The sequence below is a fragment of the Ptiloglossa arizonensis genome, chromosome 3, assembly GCF_051014685.1.
Source record: "Ptiloglossa arizonensis isolate GNS036 chromosome 3, iyPtiAriz1_principal, whole genome shotgun sequence".
NCBI classification, from domain to species: Eukaryota; Metazoa; Arthropoda; class Insecta; order Hymenoptera; family Colletidae; genus Ptiloglossa; species Ptiloglossa arizonensis.
In genome coordinates this window covers 29,483,240-29,501,338 of record NC_135050.1, presented here as the reverse complement: position 1 = coordinate 29,501,338, position 18,099 = coordinate 29,483,240, and the positions used below count along the sequence as shown (strand labels likewise).

Here is an 18,099-nt window from a genome sequence, read left to right as displayed (position 1 = left end):
GCCCATTACCATACCGTTGTCGAGGAAATTGCAAATAACGTTATAATTTGTAATCGTACGCGCTAGAATTTCTTCGACCATTCTTCAACGTGCAACGTACCTTTTGCAACGTGGAACAAACATCGCTTGTGTATCGTTTACGAGTCGCTGCGAGTAAAATCTTGGACCAGTCCTGGGAGATACTTCTGCCGAAATTTCGCCCGTGAATTGCACAATTCGCGCAAGAACTAGCTCGTCGATCGCGACCAGAGCCGAGTCGGCACGCTGAATTCGAAATCGCAATAATCGCGTGGAACCGTTGTCGACTTATCTTTTTCGTTGAAAATCGGAAATTATTCTGATTCTATTAGTCGCATTTTCAATGTGTCTTTCGCTAAATTTCGTTGTCGCTTAAACGATCTTTCGTAATCTTTTTTCTTCGATTTACGTGTTATGTTCGTTTCTCTTTGGAAATCGATGGATTCGTTGCCTCTGAACCGATAAATAAATCGATGGATTCGTTGGCTCTATATCAATAAATAAATCGATGGATTCGTTGGCTCTATAGCGATAAATAAATCGATGTATTCGCTGCTTCTGAACCGATAAAGAAATAAATAAATAAATAAAGTACACGAATTTACGACAAAAACTTTCGCATTCCGGAGAACCGAAATTTTTGCATCTATCTTCGGAAAAATCTTCGCGACTAGTTCGCACCGTATCGTCTGGACGTCGCACGGCAAAAGGTCGAGCAGTATCTGAGAATTGAAGTAAACGTTTACGCAAGAATTAAAATATCGGTCTCTCCGGTCCGGTGGTTTGCGAGAGTAAAATTGGCGTTTCGCGTAGCCGGTATACCGATCGGTGAGGCCGATCCGGTGAACCTTGCCCGAGACGCGATCGATCGTTCGGACGGTCCGAGACCTTCGGTGTTCTCCCGCTTCGAAGAATTCGTATCGAAGCTGGTAACATCGAGAGAGAGAGAGAGAGAGAGAGATAGAGATAGAGAGAGAGAGAGAGAGAGAGAGAGAGAGAGAGAGAGAGAAAGAGATCTACTCGTTCGCTTCGAACGGACGAAATCTTCCAACGATTCGTCCCGTGAACGAAGAGGCCCCAAATAGAGGAGAGATACCGACCGTAAGGAATTCCTCTGTTTCACAGATCGCGAGAAAACGGAGGACGATCGCGCAACTACGCCCGAATCGTTGCGCAGCACCAGTCCAGCCTCTTCTCCGCCGCCGCAGTGGCAATCGTCGAGCACACCGGCCAGCGCGCCACCCCGACGATTCATCTCGAGCATCCTCGGCGGTGACGTGCCCTACGGAAGCAGGGGCCACGTGCTAACCAGGGCGGAACGCAAGGAGTACAGCAGCCCACCGATCGCCCCCTCCTCCAGCGATGCTTCTCAGTTTCTCGCGAAATCGGAGAAGCTGGTGCTACCGAGACCGACCACCCCTCCAAAGACGCCACGAGTCGAGCCACCGACCAGGGTTTCGGTCATACAGAGGGTTCCCTCGCAGAGTCAATCGGCTTCAAGGAGGGAGGACAAGGTGGAGGTGCCGCCCCAGACCCAAGAACCGGAACAGGTAAGCGTTATCGTGAAACCTCGAGCGACCTCTACCGAGAGAAATATTCAATATTTCACGAGTCGAGTATTAAATATTTGAATATTAAGTATTTCATATAGTGCTCTTCTCTCGAGAGGATCGTAACGAAAAATTCTCGCTCGTTGAACTATTTAGACACCGACCGCGCTTACTATACTTGGTACTTTTCCGATCCGAACCCGCGTTTATTCCTCGCGAGGCGTTGGTCGCGGACCGGCCGTCGATCGAAGAGAATTTCATGAATATGGATCGCGTACGCGCGCGTTAATTTATAATAACGGTCGACCGATCCCCGGTCGCGACATCGAGAGAGGATAGAGAAAAAAAGAGTAGTGCAAACGTGGCGCGTTATCTGTCGCGCAGGAGCAGCCCATCGATTACGCAGTGCCGAAGAGAAAGGAGGAGGACGAGGAACGAGGCCGCGAGGGCGCAAAAGTCTCGCGCACGATAGGCAATTCCATCGCGAGGCCGTTGCTGGCCATGAGACTCTCCGGTCCTCAGGTGGTGCACGCAGCAGCGGGACACGGGAGATCCTCCAATTCCGGTGGGAACGGTGGTTCCGGTTCCGGTGGCGGTTCCAACAACTCCGGTGGATCCTCGTCCTCGAATTCCGGCGGAAGCGGCGGTTACTGCGGAGGCGGAGGCGGAGGAGGCGGCGGTGGCGGTGGTAGCGGCGGCGGTGGCGGCGCGGTAACCGGCGGCGGTGGAGGCGGCGGTGCCGTGGGCGGAGGCGCCGGCGCCGGCGGCGGAGGTATGAATCCCGGTGGGAACGGCGGCCGTGGCAACTACGGACCCAGTTCGCCGCCCACCGGCTCTCTGCCGCCCTTCTACGAGTCCCTCAAGGGCGGGAACAATCTCGCCAACTTCGCCAATCAGTACAACAGCACTCAAGGTAAGGTTCGCTCTCTGTGACCGTGTAACGAACGTTCCCTTCTTTCCTCTATCCGCCTACTTCCGACGTTTCCATCGGGTCACCGATTCTTTTTCGTACGTAAGCTTTCGAATGGGAACCGAACTTTACCTCGATTTCTCGGGTATAACGAAACGGAAGATTCAGAGAGCGGTGGTTTCAGGAAACGGTTACCTAACGCCGTCCCCCACGGTGGGTATGGAGTGCGACACCGGTCAGCAGGACGTGAACTCGCAACACTCGCAGTACAACGCTCAAGAGGGTAAACAGTACTCCCTCCTTCAGAACGTCTGCGCGTCCTACGGATTGACACTGAAGGAGGAGGAGGACCTATGCCCGTACAAGATCCAACCGAACGATCTACTGTCCGGTCAGTACGGCGCCTACGACATGACCGATACCGGGATGATGGTGGACATGGTGACCGGAGCGGTCGTGGATCCGCTTCAGTTCACCGCCACCCTAACCTTCAGCTCGCCCTCGGATCACACGGCGCTGCTGGAGAGCCTGAGCGACGCAGCCGACCTCTTTCTACCGAGGTTACCGGCCGAGGACGGTGGCAACGACCTCTTGGAAGAATCGTTGCACTCGACGGCTTCGGCTGGAAGCGGTATCGGCAGGGATGGCGGCCAAATGACCACTCCCGTCGAGCCTAGCGTCGATCCTTTCCCGGAGCATAGCATGGCCTTGACCAGGGGTTTCGATACGTCGAGGTAACAGAACTATCGCTGGTCGAGAGATCCGTTTTCGATTTTCCTCGCGAGATACGCGCACTGCCTGCTCCAATCGAGCCAAAGATCGACGAGTACACGACAATGGATCAACCTTAACGACGAATTTCCCTTTCGATGTTCCAGGCACTACCCAACGGCTCCTCAACATTTCAACGCCTCGAAATTGGGACTGACCTACACGACGGGCGAATCGAGCTATCATCCGTCGGTCTCGAAGGAACGTCCGGAGCTCGCGCTTCACATGAACCAAAACCACCAACACCAATCGGAGCCGCAGCTGCAGCAGCTACAAATACAGGTGCAGCTACAGCAACACCAGCAGCAACAGCAACAACAAACCGCCGCCGCCTCGCCCCATCACCAACAGCACCAAGCGCTCTTGAGCCCGGGATTGAGCTTCACCGGCAGCGGTTAGTGGTTCTCTCTCGCTAACCCTAACGCTCCGTACGGGCTGTTTCGTAGAACAACAACGAAGAATCTTGTTTTTAATTCCAACGCGGAGATCGGAGTCGTTCGATAACTCGGATAATTTCGACTAGCTGCGACTAGTTACGCGACAGAAACCCAAACTGAAACAACAATTTAATCTCTGGGTCGCGTATCTCCCAACAAAGTACGGTTAAACACGCTAACCGATTTATCTCCTTGAAACAAACAAACCGTCTTGTCGAAGATTATCCTCGATATTCTCTATATTCTCTCGCTACGAAACAGCCCGTAATCGTCGGGGTAGCCACAGTTCTTTGCCGATCGTTCCGTACGGTTCTCTCGGATCCCTTGATTGTCGAGTACGCGTCTAAACGATCTTCGATGTTCGTTGAAAGGTCTGGAACTGGACTCGGGTAGCAGCGTGGGCGGAAGTCTGCCGAGTCCCGGAGCAGCCAGCTGTTCATTGGACGCAGCTTCGACCAGCACCTCGCCCTCCTGCGCCTTGATGGAACACGCGCCGAGTCCATCAGCAGCAGCCGCATCGGTAAATAACGTGCAAGCTACCGGACCGGTCGGAGAACCACCACTGACGCAACGGGTCGGTGTACTACAGCAAAGGGTAAGCACCCGAAATTGATCCAGGCATAAGGCATACTTTTTCGTTCTCAAGGTCCCACATGACCACTCGAATCTATATGGCACTGTTGTTCGACGTTTATCTATCGAGATCGTTACTACTCGGATTCACTCATCGACGTTCTCCGTTGTACGGTTTCTCGTCCAGTTCGTTTCCAATATCTTTTTTCTAAACATCTTTAACTTCTTTCGAACGAGATTCGCGCCATTAAAGATAAATCGGACGTGTATTCTCCGTTTATTCAACACGCGAGAGTGTCTCCAGTTACACGCGGTAGTTATTTCGGTTTCGAATACAGCTGATGAAAACTCTGAGAAACAGTTCCGTAAACGTACATTCTGTTCGAGCTTATCACCGAGTTACGGCCATCTTCGCGCGCCGATGATCCGTCGAACCGTTGCACGCCGGTGATGATAAATCTTTAATGTCCCCCGACCTTGACTCTACCGTTCTGTGAGTCAAATTCGGTGATCAAATTCTATTTCGAGCACTTTCTACGGAGGTAAACACCTCTCCGTTATCGGTAACGCAGAAACGGCCGTAACGTCGGGGACAAGGTCGAGCGTGGACCGCTGCGCGCGTTCTGAGAAATATTCTTTTTTTTTTTCATTCGTCGCGTGTCCATCGCCGCAGCAGACAACGCGCGGTTACGAAACACCGGGCTTGTACGAAGAATTCGCGAATCGACAACATTGCCACATAGACGTTCAAAGGTTTCGCGTCATCTTTGCCTCGTGTTCGAACAAAGACGCACGCGTTGCGCTCTTTACCGAATCGCGTCAGAAATTGACTCCCGCGACCGTAATCACGCCTTTATGCAATGCCAATCAAATTGAGTGCTTCATCCAGTACCACCGATTGCACCCTGTAGTAGGCTGGCCACGACCAGTGGAATTGATCGTTTCTCTTCCTTCCGCAGTTGGGACTGCCCGGCGATTGTCAGCTCGAGTTCGTTAACGGCGGACACGGGATTAAAAATCCCTTGGCGATCGAGGGTCAGAGACAGGCGGCGGCCACTCGCGAGGAAGAGAGGGCAGCCCGACCTCCGCCTGGCAAGGTAAACGTCATTCTCGAACGCCTTTCCTCGCACGGCATTATAATCGACCGCTTTATTAACCCGAAGGCGCGTTTCAACGCCTCAGCTTCTAGATTCAGAGCCACGCGAACCTAGATCTCAATTCCCGATCGAACCGAACCAACGATCGGTATTCCGGTTCGATCGCGAACTGTACACGGCTTGGAACTGGATCGACGTTGTTCCGTCGGTCAACCGTTTCGTTGAGACTCTCTTCGACCGAGTCTTCTACCAAGAAAGTTTCTTGGTTTCTTCGAAGAACGTCTCGACGAACGGTTGCCTAACCTCGTCTGGTCATTTGCAATTTTATCGCAAGAGTCGACGGTCTCTGTCTCGCTTCACGATTCGTCAAAGATACAAATTTGTCAAGTTTTCCCAGTGGAAACCAACCAAACTCCACCCATTCGAGTTATTTTTTTATCCATCTTTTTATGTTTCGAGGCGTGTTCACGATGTTCGAGGAAATCGAGTTAAGACGAACGAATGTTTCAGGACGACGACCCGAACCGCTTCACCTGTCGCGTCTGCAGCAAAAACTTCAGCCTCCAGCGACTCTTGAACCGTCACATGAAATGCCATAGCGACGTGAAACGTTACCTGTGCACGTTCTGCGGCAAGGGCTTCAACGACACCTTCGACTTGAAGAGGCACACCAGAACGCACACGGGCGTACGGCCTTACAAGTGCAATCTCTGCGAGAAGAGCTTCACACAGAGATGTTCCCTGGAAAGTCATTGTCTGAAGGTCCACGGCGTTCAGCATCAGTACGCGTACAAGGAGCGGCGCACAAAGGTGAGAATTGGAAAAGTGCGAGCCGTCTCAAGGTCAACTGTTCCTACCATAACAAATAAATGCATTCGTAACAACGGTTTTTAATAGTTTCTTGCTACCAAAGAATCGACATACTTCTCGAAATTTATTAAACCTGCGAGGTCGATTTATTTATTCAGTGGTCGTTAATTCCAAGTATCGACGCGCGAGCTTTTGTCCACGTCGTGTACACCTACGCGCATAATTTCGATCGTTGGTAAGTCTTACCGCTGAACTTTGCGCTCCGCGTTATCAGTGAGAAACGGGATAATCGAAAGGAGAGCAAACAAACGTTCCGTAAATTTTGAGTAACGCTTTCGAAGCTCCTATACAATTTATACGACTGGTTTCGTCAAAGTGCACGAGAACTAACGTTCTGTTTCTTTCTCCGCTCCAGGTATACGTGTGCGAAGAGTGCGGTCACACGACACAGGAACCAGAAGTACATTACCTGCACCTGAAAGACAAGCACCCGTACAGCCCAGCGTTGCTGAAGTTCTACGACAAACGACACTTCAAGTTCACCAACAGCAATTTCGCCAACATGTTGCTCCAGGTGCGCACGTAAACACCCGACTAGAGTAACGGTACGACTGTTTAAGACGCCGTCGTGTTAAAAAGTAAAGCGTGGCCGCCGATAAGAAACGCGCGGTCTCCCCTTCGTTCCCTCGAGCGAAGAAACGAGACGCGGAGGGAGGAACGTTCGAATCTCGCAATGCGTTCGAATAGGACGGTAAACTAGGGCAAGGGGGAGGAGTTTTCAGAACGGGGGGAGGGGGACGGTCCGAACGAAGGAACACGAGAACCGTGAACACAGAGTAAATAATTTTCTACGAGGACCAGAGCGGAAAAAAAGTAAAATAAAATAAAATAAAATGAAATAAAAACGATGAGACACGTGTAGAGTACGATACACACACACACACACGAGGGGAGAGAGAGAGTCATGCGATAGTAGAACGACGAGAATAGCGAGATGCAAGGACGCAAAATTGTTCTTGGTCATGTAACTCTTCAGGGTGGCCTGTTGCAACGGGACTCGCGGAATACGGACAGCTGCGTTAAGTCTGCGTCGAAAAGCCTCGAGGCGTCCCATCAACGAGCCACGACGTTGTTGCGTTCGGGACGAGCTTCCAGCTTCTGAGACGCGGACGCGAAAGAGGAAAACGAAGCGAGAAAACGAAGACTAAGTCGAAGAGGAATAGGTGCTGTCGGTGACTCTGAGTTTGGCCACTCGACCATCGAACGAATCCCGGAGTAAACACGTCGCGCGAAAAGTACCTGCAGGTGGCTGCCCTCTAGCGGTGACACACGGAAACAACGGCATCGTGGGCCGATGACGATCGGATTATTTACCGAGAAATCGAGCGGAATACGTGATAGCCACGAGATCTCGGGGCTGATCCGCGATCCTGAAACAGTAGGGTAACACACTCGTGTACACACGGTGTTCCGCTGGATCGAGTACACGTGATCCTTTGCGCGGAACTATTTTTTTTTTTTCCGATTGTAGGTATATATGTATATTTTACGTGTATGTGTATAGAGACTATGCTATCTAGGTTAACTGCGGAACACGTTTAACGAGGTAACCGCGCGACATTCGACGGCTCGAACTTTGAACGAGATTAGCGCGCAATTGTGATATTGTATTGTGATCATCGATTAAAAAATTTATCTTTTCGTGCAAATCTATTCTATTTGCGAAGACGATTCGTTCTTCTAATTTAACATCGGTCGCACATTCATACGAGATATCACGATATAGGCATTCGTTCGGTAACGTACGTATTACCGGTGGTTCGATCGAACGATCCCTTCTACGCAGCAGGCTCGAAACCGAAGCTCCGGTACGACCCAACGATACGGCATCCACTTTCCGAACGATAGGTAGTACAAAAGTAAGCTATTGAACGTATTAAACTTGATGTCGCTTCGTCGGTTTCACGCTTTCGAGGTGTCTCGATTTTCAGATATTCGCGAGAACAAAATTGATTCGGAAAATTTTGCGCGGTCTTTACGAACTCCGATTGTGTACACACAGAAGAGAAAAAGATCGATCGAACGTTTCGATCGACCTTTCGCAAAGCTTGAAACTGGACAGACATTTGCTCGATGCCGTTCATGGTCTCCTTAACTTGGAACCGATCGTTCTTTCACCTTGCGATACGCGATATCAACGAGTGCAAAATTCGAGCCCCGTCGGTGGGTGAATGTCGTACGGTCCCCTCGTAAGTCGCGAAGAGTACACCCGAAGACTCGGATTGAACGTTTCAGGAATGACAAATCGCAGCTTCTCGTTGTCGAGGTTCGCACTTTCGCGAGAGACGGAAAGTGCGGTGTTCTTTGAACGATTTTTTCTTCTCGAGCGATGCACGGCAAGTTACGTTGCTTTCCGACTCGTAGGGTGGAAAAACGGCGCGACAGTAGCGCCCGCGTTTAGGTTAGGTGACGTCGAGCGCTTCGCGAATTCATTGCACCGAGAGACGTACACGATACACCGTCGGTAGAAACGTATCGTGTCTCGAGGTAATCGTTTGTCCGTCTTCTTTTTTCAACCGTTGCGTTCCTCGTTGACTGACGCGTTCGGGGAAACACGTTTGCGAAAAGGATTCTTTTTTTGTTTGTTTAATTAATAGAACGTCTATCGGTACGCACCTTGGGAAATCTGTGATATGATAAGACACGATTTTACTCGCTCCTTCGCGCACGAGATTTCGCTTCTGGCACACGTTGGTTCTTTCACGGGGGTTACGCACCGACATGGTGGAGCGAGAGATTACACACGATACACACGTACACACAACTTCCACGCGGCGTCTTCCTCTGTGTCGGAAAATGTCGTACACACGATATCGCTCGAAAGTTTGGGAATCATTCGTCGCTGTAGAAAACGTCATCGTTGCCCATTGTCTGTGAGAAGCCACGTGCTCAGACTTTCGAGGGATAACGTATGTTTGTCTATCGGAAGCGAACATGCCTAGATTCGGACCCGATAAATATAAAAATTTTTTTTACCGAAACTTTTACCGATCAAATTTATCGAGCTCGATCGATGTACCACTCGTCTAAAGTGAATATTTGGAAAGACGGTCTCGATATCGACAGACAAAGAGCCGTGCACTAATGTACACACATACACAATGGGGTTTCGTGCAATTCTACGGTGGTAGGACATATTTTTAGTACGGGACGTGGGTGTGAACCGCACGTAGGAAATCGGTTCGCAACTTGACTTCGTCGCAAAAGGAAGTGGGTTCGAGTCTTCGTCGAGTGACGAGGACTTGCGATTTCGCGAGCGTATAAACAAAACCCGGTTATATAAGTAGCGATAATAGCGACACGGTGGTAGCAAGCCGAATTACAGTCCGCGAAACGGGTATGTATACATATAGGGGCGACTCGGGTGCTAATGGAAGCGTAACACGCACGATCGATAATAGCGTTTCATCTTTTGTAAAATAACCAATCATCGATAAGCGCGAGTTGAGGGTTCTTTGGATAAGTCGAGAATTCGACTTGAAAATTTCCGAATCTGCTATTCTTCGAGACAAATCTCGCGGTAATTGGAAGTAGTTTTGAAATCGGCAGAAACCTTGGATCTTTAGAACGCTTGGGACGACGCGACGTAGTAATGTTAAAAGTCCAAGTTTACGTGCGCTAGATTTTCATAAAGACGAAAAAGGTTCGAACAAAAGGGGAAACGTCTCGAAATGTATATTTAGAGCCACGGTGCACATTTTCGAATAACGCTGAACTTTCGGTAAGCTCGTGACACCGATGTAAATAGTATTCACGTAGTTAGGTATAGAATCGTGAGGGGTATCGTTGAGATCCCTTGTGAATTTTTAGTACGAAGAACAAACGCCAACGATCGTCTGGCGAATAGTGGGTGAATTATTGTACATAGTAAATGTTAGTCGGGTTGCACGAGATAAAACAGAGTCTTGATCTGCGGTTATATCAGTACCTTCTTTTTCTTCTTATCAATAATGTATACCGATATTTGTATAGTAATCGCGCGAGAGAGCGGATTTTATCTTCGCGTATTTCCCTTGGCAATACTCAAGGACAATGGTACTTCTCGTCGCAATCTGTTTATTATCGCGAATAATGTTTCATTGCTAATATTATTATATTATATATATATATATATTATATATTATTATTATGATTTCTATCATGATTTTATTTAATTTACGTCCAGTATTGTCTGAAACAGTAGTACTTAGATATTTTTATGGTCATTAATGATATCGAAGCCCACATTTATACCTGCTATTGTTTACATCAATATTCACCAACCAGCTATTCCATCTTAGCGCCTCACACGCGCCAAGACCTTATCACCCCACTAGTACTATTGCAATTATTAATATTATATTATTATTAATATCGTTATTGCTGCTCGATTAATAATTCTGGTTATTGACTTTATTATTAATATATAAATATATAAATATATATATATAAATATATACATACATGCATGCATACATACATACATACATAAATACATATGTGTGAGTGAATGTATGTACATGTATGTATGTATGTATGTATGTATGTACGTATGTATGTGTGTACGTATGTATGTATATCGTCGTTACTTCCTCGTCCGCGGAAACGACTTCTCCTTTATTTTCTTTGTTCGCGTGGAAGGTCCAGCCGATAGAGTGCGTTGCGTGCGTTGGATTCCTTCGAGTGATCGTTGCAAGTGCGTTCGATTGTGTGCGTGTGATCGTGTGCGTGAGAAAAAAAAACGTATCTCGTACGACTGTTAAATATACTGTGTATATCATATATATTTGGGAGACTTAAAAATTTCGAGCAACTCGTCGTCCGGATATCGATCCAGCTCTTCAACCCGATCGTCGTAATGGATGCTAACCGTAATGAAATGCGGATACGCACTGTGTATGTAGAAATGGAAAAGATAATAAAATTGATATTATATGTGCACGCGTGTCTCTCCAATCGTGACCGAACGTTCCTTGGACTCGTCCGTCGAATTCTCTGGCCGAAGATTCGATTCTTGAGCACGTGTTCCCGCGATCCTTCCATCGTTCCCTTCGTCGATCGTTGTCCGTTAACTTACACTTTACTTCCAGCGACGACGCGGTTCTGAAACGGTCGATTGATTCACTATTCTTTTAACGAGGAGCCAAGGTTCGTTTATCGAGTACAGCCGCCGCTGAGATTCGTTTAACGAGCTTGGACACCTTCTTGTTTTTTTTGGTAAGAGAGAACTGTACCGATGATACGCGATCGTAGGCGTTTACGTTAAGAAACGTAGAGTTGCTCGGTGGAAGACGTAATATTTTAAATTTACCGGAAGACGAGTCTTGGCCGAATTTGTGACAAATGGCAGCTACCATCGGATCTTATTATAAGCAAACGCCACCATACTTTGTTCAGAGCGTCTCTTTTCCACGGAGCATCTCGATCGTTCGAAACGTTTCGATGCAGGCAAGGTGAACGTCACTCGTGGAACGTTATCGGCCATGTGTTTCGCAACTCGGACAAACTGGACAGTCGGGGATATAACAGAAATGAACTTGAAGGCTTCCGCATAAATATATATTGGATTTCATTTCTTACTGTGCGATGCTTTTTATACCTGGTGATCCGGCTGTATTAATATAATACATAATGCGCGAGTCGTACGATTCTTCCACTCGCGAGTCTTCTCACGACGAAGCGCAAACTGGGTTTTCTAATCGTTCGATCGTTAACGGAAGCTACACCGCCGATGGAGCGGATCCTCTGATCGCGCGGACGGTAGGCCAGAGTGTTTGCGTTCCGATGCGCTCGCAAGACTGCAATGTCAAAATGATAAGAGACAGAGAGAGCTACACTGCTACACGGTTATACTACTACTCCAGGATGTGTTTTATCTGCAACAGAGAACGGAGGCCGGTGTGACGACGATTCCTCGGCGAAAGACGCGCGACGAGCGTGTGTATGCACGGTGGGTCAAAATTACAGGATGGTCGTGTGTCGACGGAGCCTGCTCGACTCCGACTCTCCGGCTCTTTCGATCGATGCGCTTTATTTTTTGGTCGTCAGTGATCGCTGTAGAGCTCGGTAAACATGGGAGAAAATCGCGACGTCATCGTTTGGGCCCACGACTCGGGCCACGTCAGCGATAACGCACACTTGAGTGTGTTTTTTTTTTTTTATTTACTCACTACTGATCACGTAGCTGAACGGCATGTATCTGGGCTTCGTGGGTACCTTCGGCGCGTCTTTTCGACCTCCTGGTGATTTCTCCTCGTTGAGAAGACCTTTCACCTGAGAGATCGACAATTTTCTCGTTAAAGATCTGTTACAACGGTGGATGTTTCTATTCTATAAATAACTGTACGATATCGCAAAGGGTTCTACGCTCGTACAGCTCACCTGTTCGTCGATAGCATTGAACTGCCATTTCCACGTGTGATTGTACAGGAAGGGGCGATGATCGAATCTGTTATCGTCGGGACTGTAAGTCTCCGCGTGACAGGACGGTGTCAGGATCGTCATCTTGTGCCGATTTATCGCGTAACATCTATAAAAGTGTTTCACCTTGTCCGCCACCTGCGAAGGAATTCGAATTTAGGATACGTTATCGACGAAGATCACACCGACAGTTATGGCAATCTTTGGTTTCGAGGCGAGAAATCTACCAATGCGATGTACAATTTTCTATATCTTTCTCTACGTATCGTGGTCATGTTTGAACTCAATTTCGTTGGAAAAAAACCCCCATTAACTCATTAGCAACGCCGTCGCGATGATACGACGAGCAACCTCTCCCCGCCACGAATCTGTGAACAAAATCCAGTCTCGAAATTAAGGATTGCTACGTCTCGCGAGCGTCTTTACTTCTTTTGGTGTGCATTCGTCCCACATGTGGACGAGTCTGCAGAACATCGTGAAAGGACCGGCGCAATCTTGCTTCCTCAAACGCCCGAAAGTGCCGAGTTCCTTGTACGTCATACCCATGTCCACTTCGTCCAACTGGGCGAGTTGTCCGCCTTGAAGGGGCTCCAATTCCGCAGTCGGTGGCGCGTCCAGGATTCCATCCAAAGCTGACAGTCCATGCTTCCTCCTGATACGGATTCAACGGTTAGATATCGAAAAAACGTTCCAACATCGGCTCGAGAATTGTCCATCGAGAAGAAGGCTAACGAAACTCCGCTCTGGTTACAATCCACTAACTCTCCTAGCATCACAGTTATCGATCTTTGTCATCGTCTTCGATTAAGGGCGAGTAACGTCTCTGATGCTAAAAGAGTTTACATGTCTACTCTAGTATAGTTTACAGTGGACTGTATAGTTTACAGTGGACTGTAAACTATACACTAAACCGATGTAAACACTCATTAACCTTCTTCTCGCGACCGGACAGCAATCTCACCTGAAATAAGCGAGGAACGCTTTCAGATCGTTCTTCGCAATTCCCCCTATGGGGTTTATGTCGGCGCTGCTGCAATCGTATTTGGTGAAATATCCCCGTAGTGATTCGTCCACGTTGCTACTCCCCAACACGAGAAGACCACCGGGTCGTCCCCTGACCCACAGCATCAGTTGGGCGAACAAGTAAGCGATCACCATTCTCAAACGTGCCTTAAACAGTCACATTCTTGAACGATGTCCACGGCTAGCGCTATAAATTTCAAGAACGTTTTATTAACTTGTATGTTCTGCAAGGCCAAGCTCTCTCTGGGAGAGCCTCCTCGCGCTTTGAACCTCGGCGACAGCTTGGTGACTTGCTGGAAGGTGGTCAGAATCGCCGAGACGGCCACGTCGATCACTATACCGTGATGATAAGAGCCTATCTGACCAGCCAGCTCGGCGGCTCGTGACTTCGTCTCGGTGGACGAGTTCTCCGTTCCCATGTAACACGTGACGAGTATGGTGTAACAGAGTTGCTTGGGGTCCGTTGGTACGTACTCGCAGTCGCCGACGATCTTCCTGATGTCCGACAGTACCTGCGCGTCTGATCGTGAACATTTCGTTACAGATGCGTTCCTCCGTGATCGTACAGCTATCGTAAGAGCAACGTACCTCCTTTTTTCACCGACTCCACGATCATGTCGCACATGGAGTACACCATACACGCCGACGCAGCCGAGTCGACTCCGCCGCTCAAGGGTAAGAAAAATCCACCTTGGCAGGAACGCCTTTTTCCGAGAATACGATATATCGTGTCAACGAATAAATAAACAACGAGGCGAAATGTATACGTAATTGATGCAACGGGCAAACTCGAGCAGTTGCCCATGGGTACAAAGGTTCCATAGATCGTGAAAATTATTTATTTCGTTATTATACGGTAAACTTTTTCTATTACCCATTAGCAGTTGCCCAAGCAACTTGCCCAGAAGCTAAGGGTAAGCGTACCAAATATTAATTAAACTATCGTGCTTGAAAATAGGATTAACCGTGTTTAAAAAAAAAGGAGATGACCTGAGATAATCCCAGAGCCAGCAAGCAGGCGCCATGGAGATCTCCTCTTCCGGGGTGTGATAGACGAGTTTGCCAGTTACGTGTTCGTTTTCGTAAGAGCCCAAATCCGTGTCGATCGGTCGATCCGGTGGTGTTGAAATCAAACTGTCGGAGGTGAGAGCAAAGTCCACCTTGATGCGTGGGTAACTGAGCGATCTGGCGGCCAAGTGAGATCTGGATCTGATGTTGTTTCTGTAGCTCCTGTCGAAGAGTTCAACGATCAGCTCGACTTCTATTTTATCGAAGCGGAAGTAACCTTCGAGTCAGGGCCGTGAGAAGGCACAGGTAGAAGAGACACCTGGCCGTAAGCGTCTTCGAAAGTGAAACGAATTCAAAGTGGAACGAATCAGTGGAACGAATCAACTACTTAGGTTTGTATCAACGCGAACAAGAATTGGTAATTTTTAAATCTATCGAACGTCTAGACGAAAACGAGACCAAGGAGGTTCGATACGGTCATACACTTCCATCGACGCACAATTTCTCACCCCGAGTGTACCTAATCATGGCCCTGCTTCGATCAGTTGCAAACCTTATATTTTCCAGATCGAACGTGGCTACGATGACCTCCACGTCGTCGAGGGCAAACTGCTTGCCACGGTTCAAGATCTGACCGTTCAAGGTGATGGAGGATCCCCCGTTGAAGTAGAGTCTAGAACCGTCGCATCCCCGTAAATTGCTGAACATGTAACAACCACCGGATTTGAACGTGGCGGATTTGACGAGGTCCACGGTCACGTATCCCTTTCGAAGCTCGAAGTACGAGCCGCTACCTTCGGGAGCACAACGTTCGACAGGTTACACGAGGCACGAAGTGTAAAAAGATTTTACGTCGGAGTCTTCGCAGCGAGATCCGCTCGATAAGTGTGCCGCGAAATTGATCTCGACTTTGAAATTTAAGAGCGAGTTTCTTCTTTTCTTTTTTTTTTTAATCGCACACCATTCGTTAAGAGTATGAGAAATGTGTCGCGTTCGCGTGAACAATTCTGTCGATTTTGTACGTCCATTGGATCAGTTTTTTTTTTTATGTTTAGTACTTACAAGTACAAAAATTATAATAGATTGCGAGGTTGTGTAAAAATTGTGATTGTATTGTCCAGGTTATCGAGAATTATGAATCAAAGCGGTGTTGTTTCGTAGATTAGAAAAAAATAGAATATAGAAAAAACTAAACTGAACTAAAAAAATAGAAAAACTAATATCTCAAACGCAAACATTCAGAATATAGTCATGTGGTTAGAAAGTGGAGTTAGAAACTCCAATGGTTGTAAAAATTCCACAGCATTTTTAAGGGAGCGTTATGACTCGATACACGACAATTTTCCTCTTCTTCCTGGCGAGCAGAAAACGATAAGACAAAAACGAAATTTGATCTTGCATTTCAAAGTCGAGATACATATTTTTTCAATCTCCACCGATCTAGAAGCGTGGAATCACCTGTGAAGACCGCGACATAAAATTTGTTTACACCCTGCACATCGAGGAGAGAGAAGTAATTCGTTGCAAAGAAGCTTCTCGACTACCGTTCGCGATAATTTCAACGCCGTCCAGGCACATGGGAATGTGATTGCTCATGGGGTTCCAGAGTTCCTCGCAGATCTCGAAGCCCACGCACGTGTCCCTCGTTGAAATTACAGCGTCTCCGAATGGTACCAGCGTCTGTCCGGTTATCTGGGATATCATTCTCGGCAGGAAGTAATCCTCCACTGTGCGTTCCTGCGTAAACGATTCGAAGTAGTCGAGCAAGAGAAACAATTTATTTTATCACCGATGTAAAACGACGTGTTCGATTTTAACGCTAGAACTACCAAACGGGTGAATTTTACTTGTTTCGAACTTTTTAAAATTACTCAATTATCAGTAGTGTCTTTGCCTACAATAGTCGTGGACAATTATCAAAATAGACAACTAACTCGTAAATTAATTTACCTTTTCAACTACCAAACGGTGCGTTCCTGCGTAAATGATTCAAAGTAGTCGAGCAAGAGAAACAATTTATTTTATCACCGTTGTAAAACGAGTTGTTCGATTTTAACGCTAGAACTGCCAAACGGGTGAATTTTACTTGTTTCGAACTTTTTAAAATTACTCAATTATCAGTAGTGTCTTTGCCTACAATAGTCGTGGACAATTATCAAAATAGACAACTAACTCGTAAATTAATTTACCTTTTCAACTACCAAACGGTGCGTTCCTGCGTAAATGATTCAAAGTAGTCGAGCAAGAGAAACAATTTATTTTATCACCGATGTAAAACGAGTTGTTCGATTTTAACGCTAGAACTGCCAAACGGGTAAATTTTACTTGTTTCGAACTTTTTAAAATTACTCAATTATCAGTAGTGTCTTTGCCTGCAATAGTCGTGGACAATTATCAAAATAGACAACTAACTTGTAAATTAATTTACGAGAATCCTGCTTTCAATTGCCAAATGGATGAATTTGACTTGTTTCGAACATTTTAAAATTACTCAATTATCAGTAGTGTCTTTGCCTACAATAGTCGTGGACAATTATCAAAATAGACAACTAACTTGTAAATTCATTTACGAGAATCCTGCTTTCAATTGCCAAACGAGTGAATTTGACTTGTTTCGAACTTTTTAAAATTACTCAATTATCAGCGGAATCTTTGCCTGCAATACTCCATGGACAATTATAAAAATAGACGACTAATGGCACCTGTAAATTAATTTACCTTTTCACAAAAAGTGCTACGTTCACCATTGATAATTCTAGCGCCATTACTTTACTTTGCGCGTACGATTACGCGCTTACTCCTCGAACGTGCGGCAAATTTGATCGATTTTCATAGCAACGAGTATTCCACTTTCGTAAATTATCATCTATGGAATATACACGTTTCGTAATTTTAAGAAAGGTTCGAATCTAATCGTAGAAGATACATTCATCGAGTCAATACCGCCATATTCTGTACGCGAACCAGGGAACAACGTGCCACGAATCGTGCTTGAACAAATATCGAAAACATTTCGTTTCTAATTGGCGTTCCAGGTTACTGGTAAATCGATAAGGGCGAGCGAGCTCGTTACAGAGTCGACTAGACGATAAGAACGATTCCTGTATACAGGGATACCTAGTAACGAGAATATACCGTGTAAGATGGAGAATACTTTCGATTGGATCGATTGCTTCGATTCTAGCACGAAGGTTCCCCGTTCACCGATTATTATCGATAATTCTGTGTTACGTTGTACGAGGTGTTATTGTATCGACCACGAGTGAAAAGAAGACGATAATAAAGAAAAAGAACAACACGATTAACGATCGAATCGGGGAATCCTTGTCGAAAAGAATTCGAACACCCCAAAGTAAAGCATAAATCGATTCGTGGCGATGTCTCGGGGTATCGATCAAATTTCCTCGCTACGGAGAGTCGTCCCCGCTACTGTTTATGGTAAA

General features: G+C 47.0%; 2 protein-coding genes across 9 annotated transcripts in view; one reads left to right on the top strand and one right to left on the bottom strand.

The window, feature by feature from the left end:
* The window catches only part of LOC143144209 (uncharacterized), a 34,068-nt gene extending 22,924 nt beyond the window's left edge, over nt 1–11,144 (top strand). The window contains exons 2-10 of one of the 3 annotated variants that reach the window (XM_076306362.1): nt 1,144–1,568; nt 1,953–2,481; nt 2,663–3,212; nt 3,357–3,643; nt 4,058–4,206; nt 5,219–5,356; nt 5,867–6,166; nt 6,582–6,740; nt 7,203–11,144. In XM_076306362.1, coding sequence (XP_076162477.1) covers nt 1,144–1,568; nt 1,953–2,481; nt 2,663–3,212; nt 3,357–3,643; nt 4,058–4,206; nt 5,219–5,356; nt 5,867–6,166; nt 6,582–6,740; nt 7,203–7,328 — 2,663 coding nt within the window. In that variant the 3' untranslated portion in view covers nt 7,329–11,144. Of the gene's footprint in view, nt 1–1,143; nt 1,569–1,952; nt 2,482–2,662; nt 3,213–3,356; nt 3,644–4,057; nt 4,282–5,218; nt 5,357–5,866; nt 6,167–6,581; nt 6,741–7,202 lie in introns of all 3 variants that reach the window. The other 2 variants (XM_076306361.1, XM_076306360.1) reach the window with 2 other exon arrangements.
* Nadsyn (NAD synthetase) overlaps nt 10,735–18,099 on the bottom strand; it is a 25,571-nt gene continuing 18,206 nt past the window's right edge. For 2 of the 6 annotated variants that reach the window (XR_012991363.1, XR_012991362.1), the window contains exons 4-14: nt 16,201–16,393; nt 15,210–15,450; nt 14,639–14,878; nt 14,237–14,352; nt 13,864–14,168; nt 13,587–13,795; nt 13,052–13,277; nt 12,587–12,763; nt 12,376–12,478; nt 11,805–12,081; nt 10,735–11,711 (exon numbers count right to left, since the gene is read on the bottom strand). Coding sequence is in view for 1 of the 6 variants with exons in the window: in XM_076306363.1 (XP_076162478.1) it covers nt 12,053–12,081; nt 12,376–12,478; nt 12,587–12,763; nt 13,052–13,277; nt 13,587–13,795; nt 13,864–14,168; nt 14,237–14,352; nt 14,639–14,878; nt 15,210–15,450; nt 16,201–16,393 (1,839 nt within the window). In the remaining 5 variants the exon portion in view is untranslated. Of the gene's footprint in view, nt 11,712–11,750; nt 12,082–12,375; nt 12,479–12,586; nt 12,764–13,051; nt 13,278–13,586; nt 13,796–13,863; nt 14,169–14,236; nt 14,353–14,638; nt 14,879–15,209; nt 15,451–16,200; nt 16,394–18,099 lie in introns of those variants that run through there. The other 4 variants (XR_012991360.1, XR_012991359.1, XR_012991361.1 and 1 more) reach the window with 4 other exon arrangements.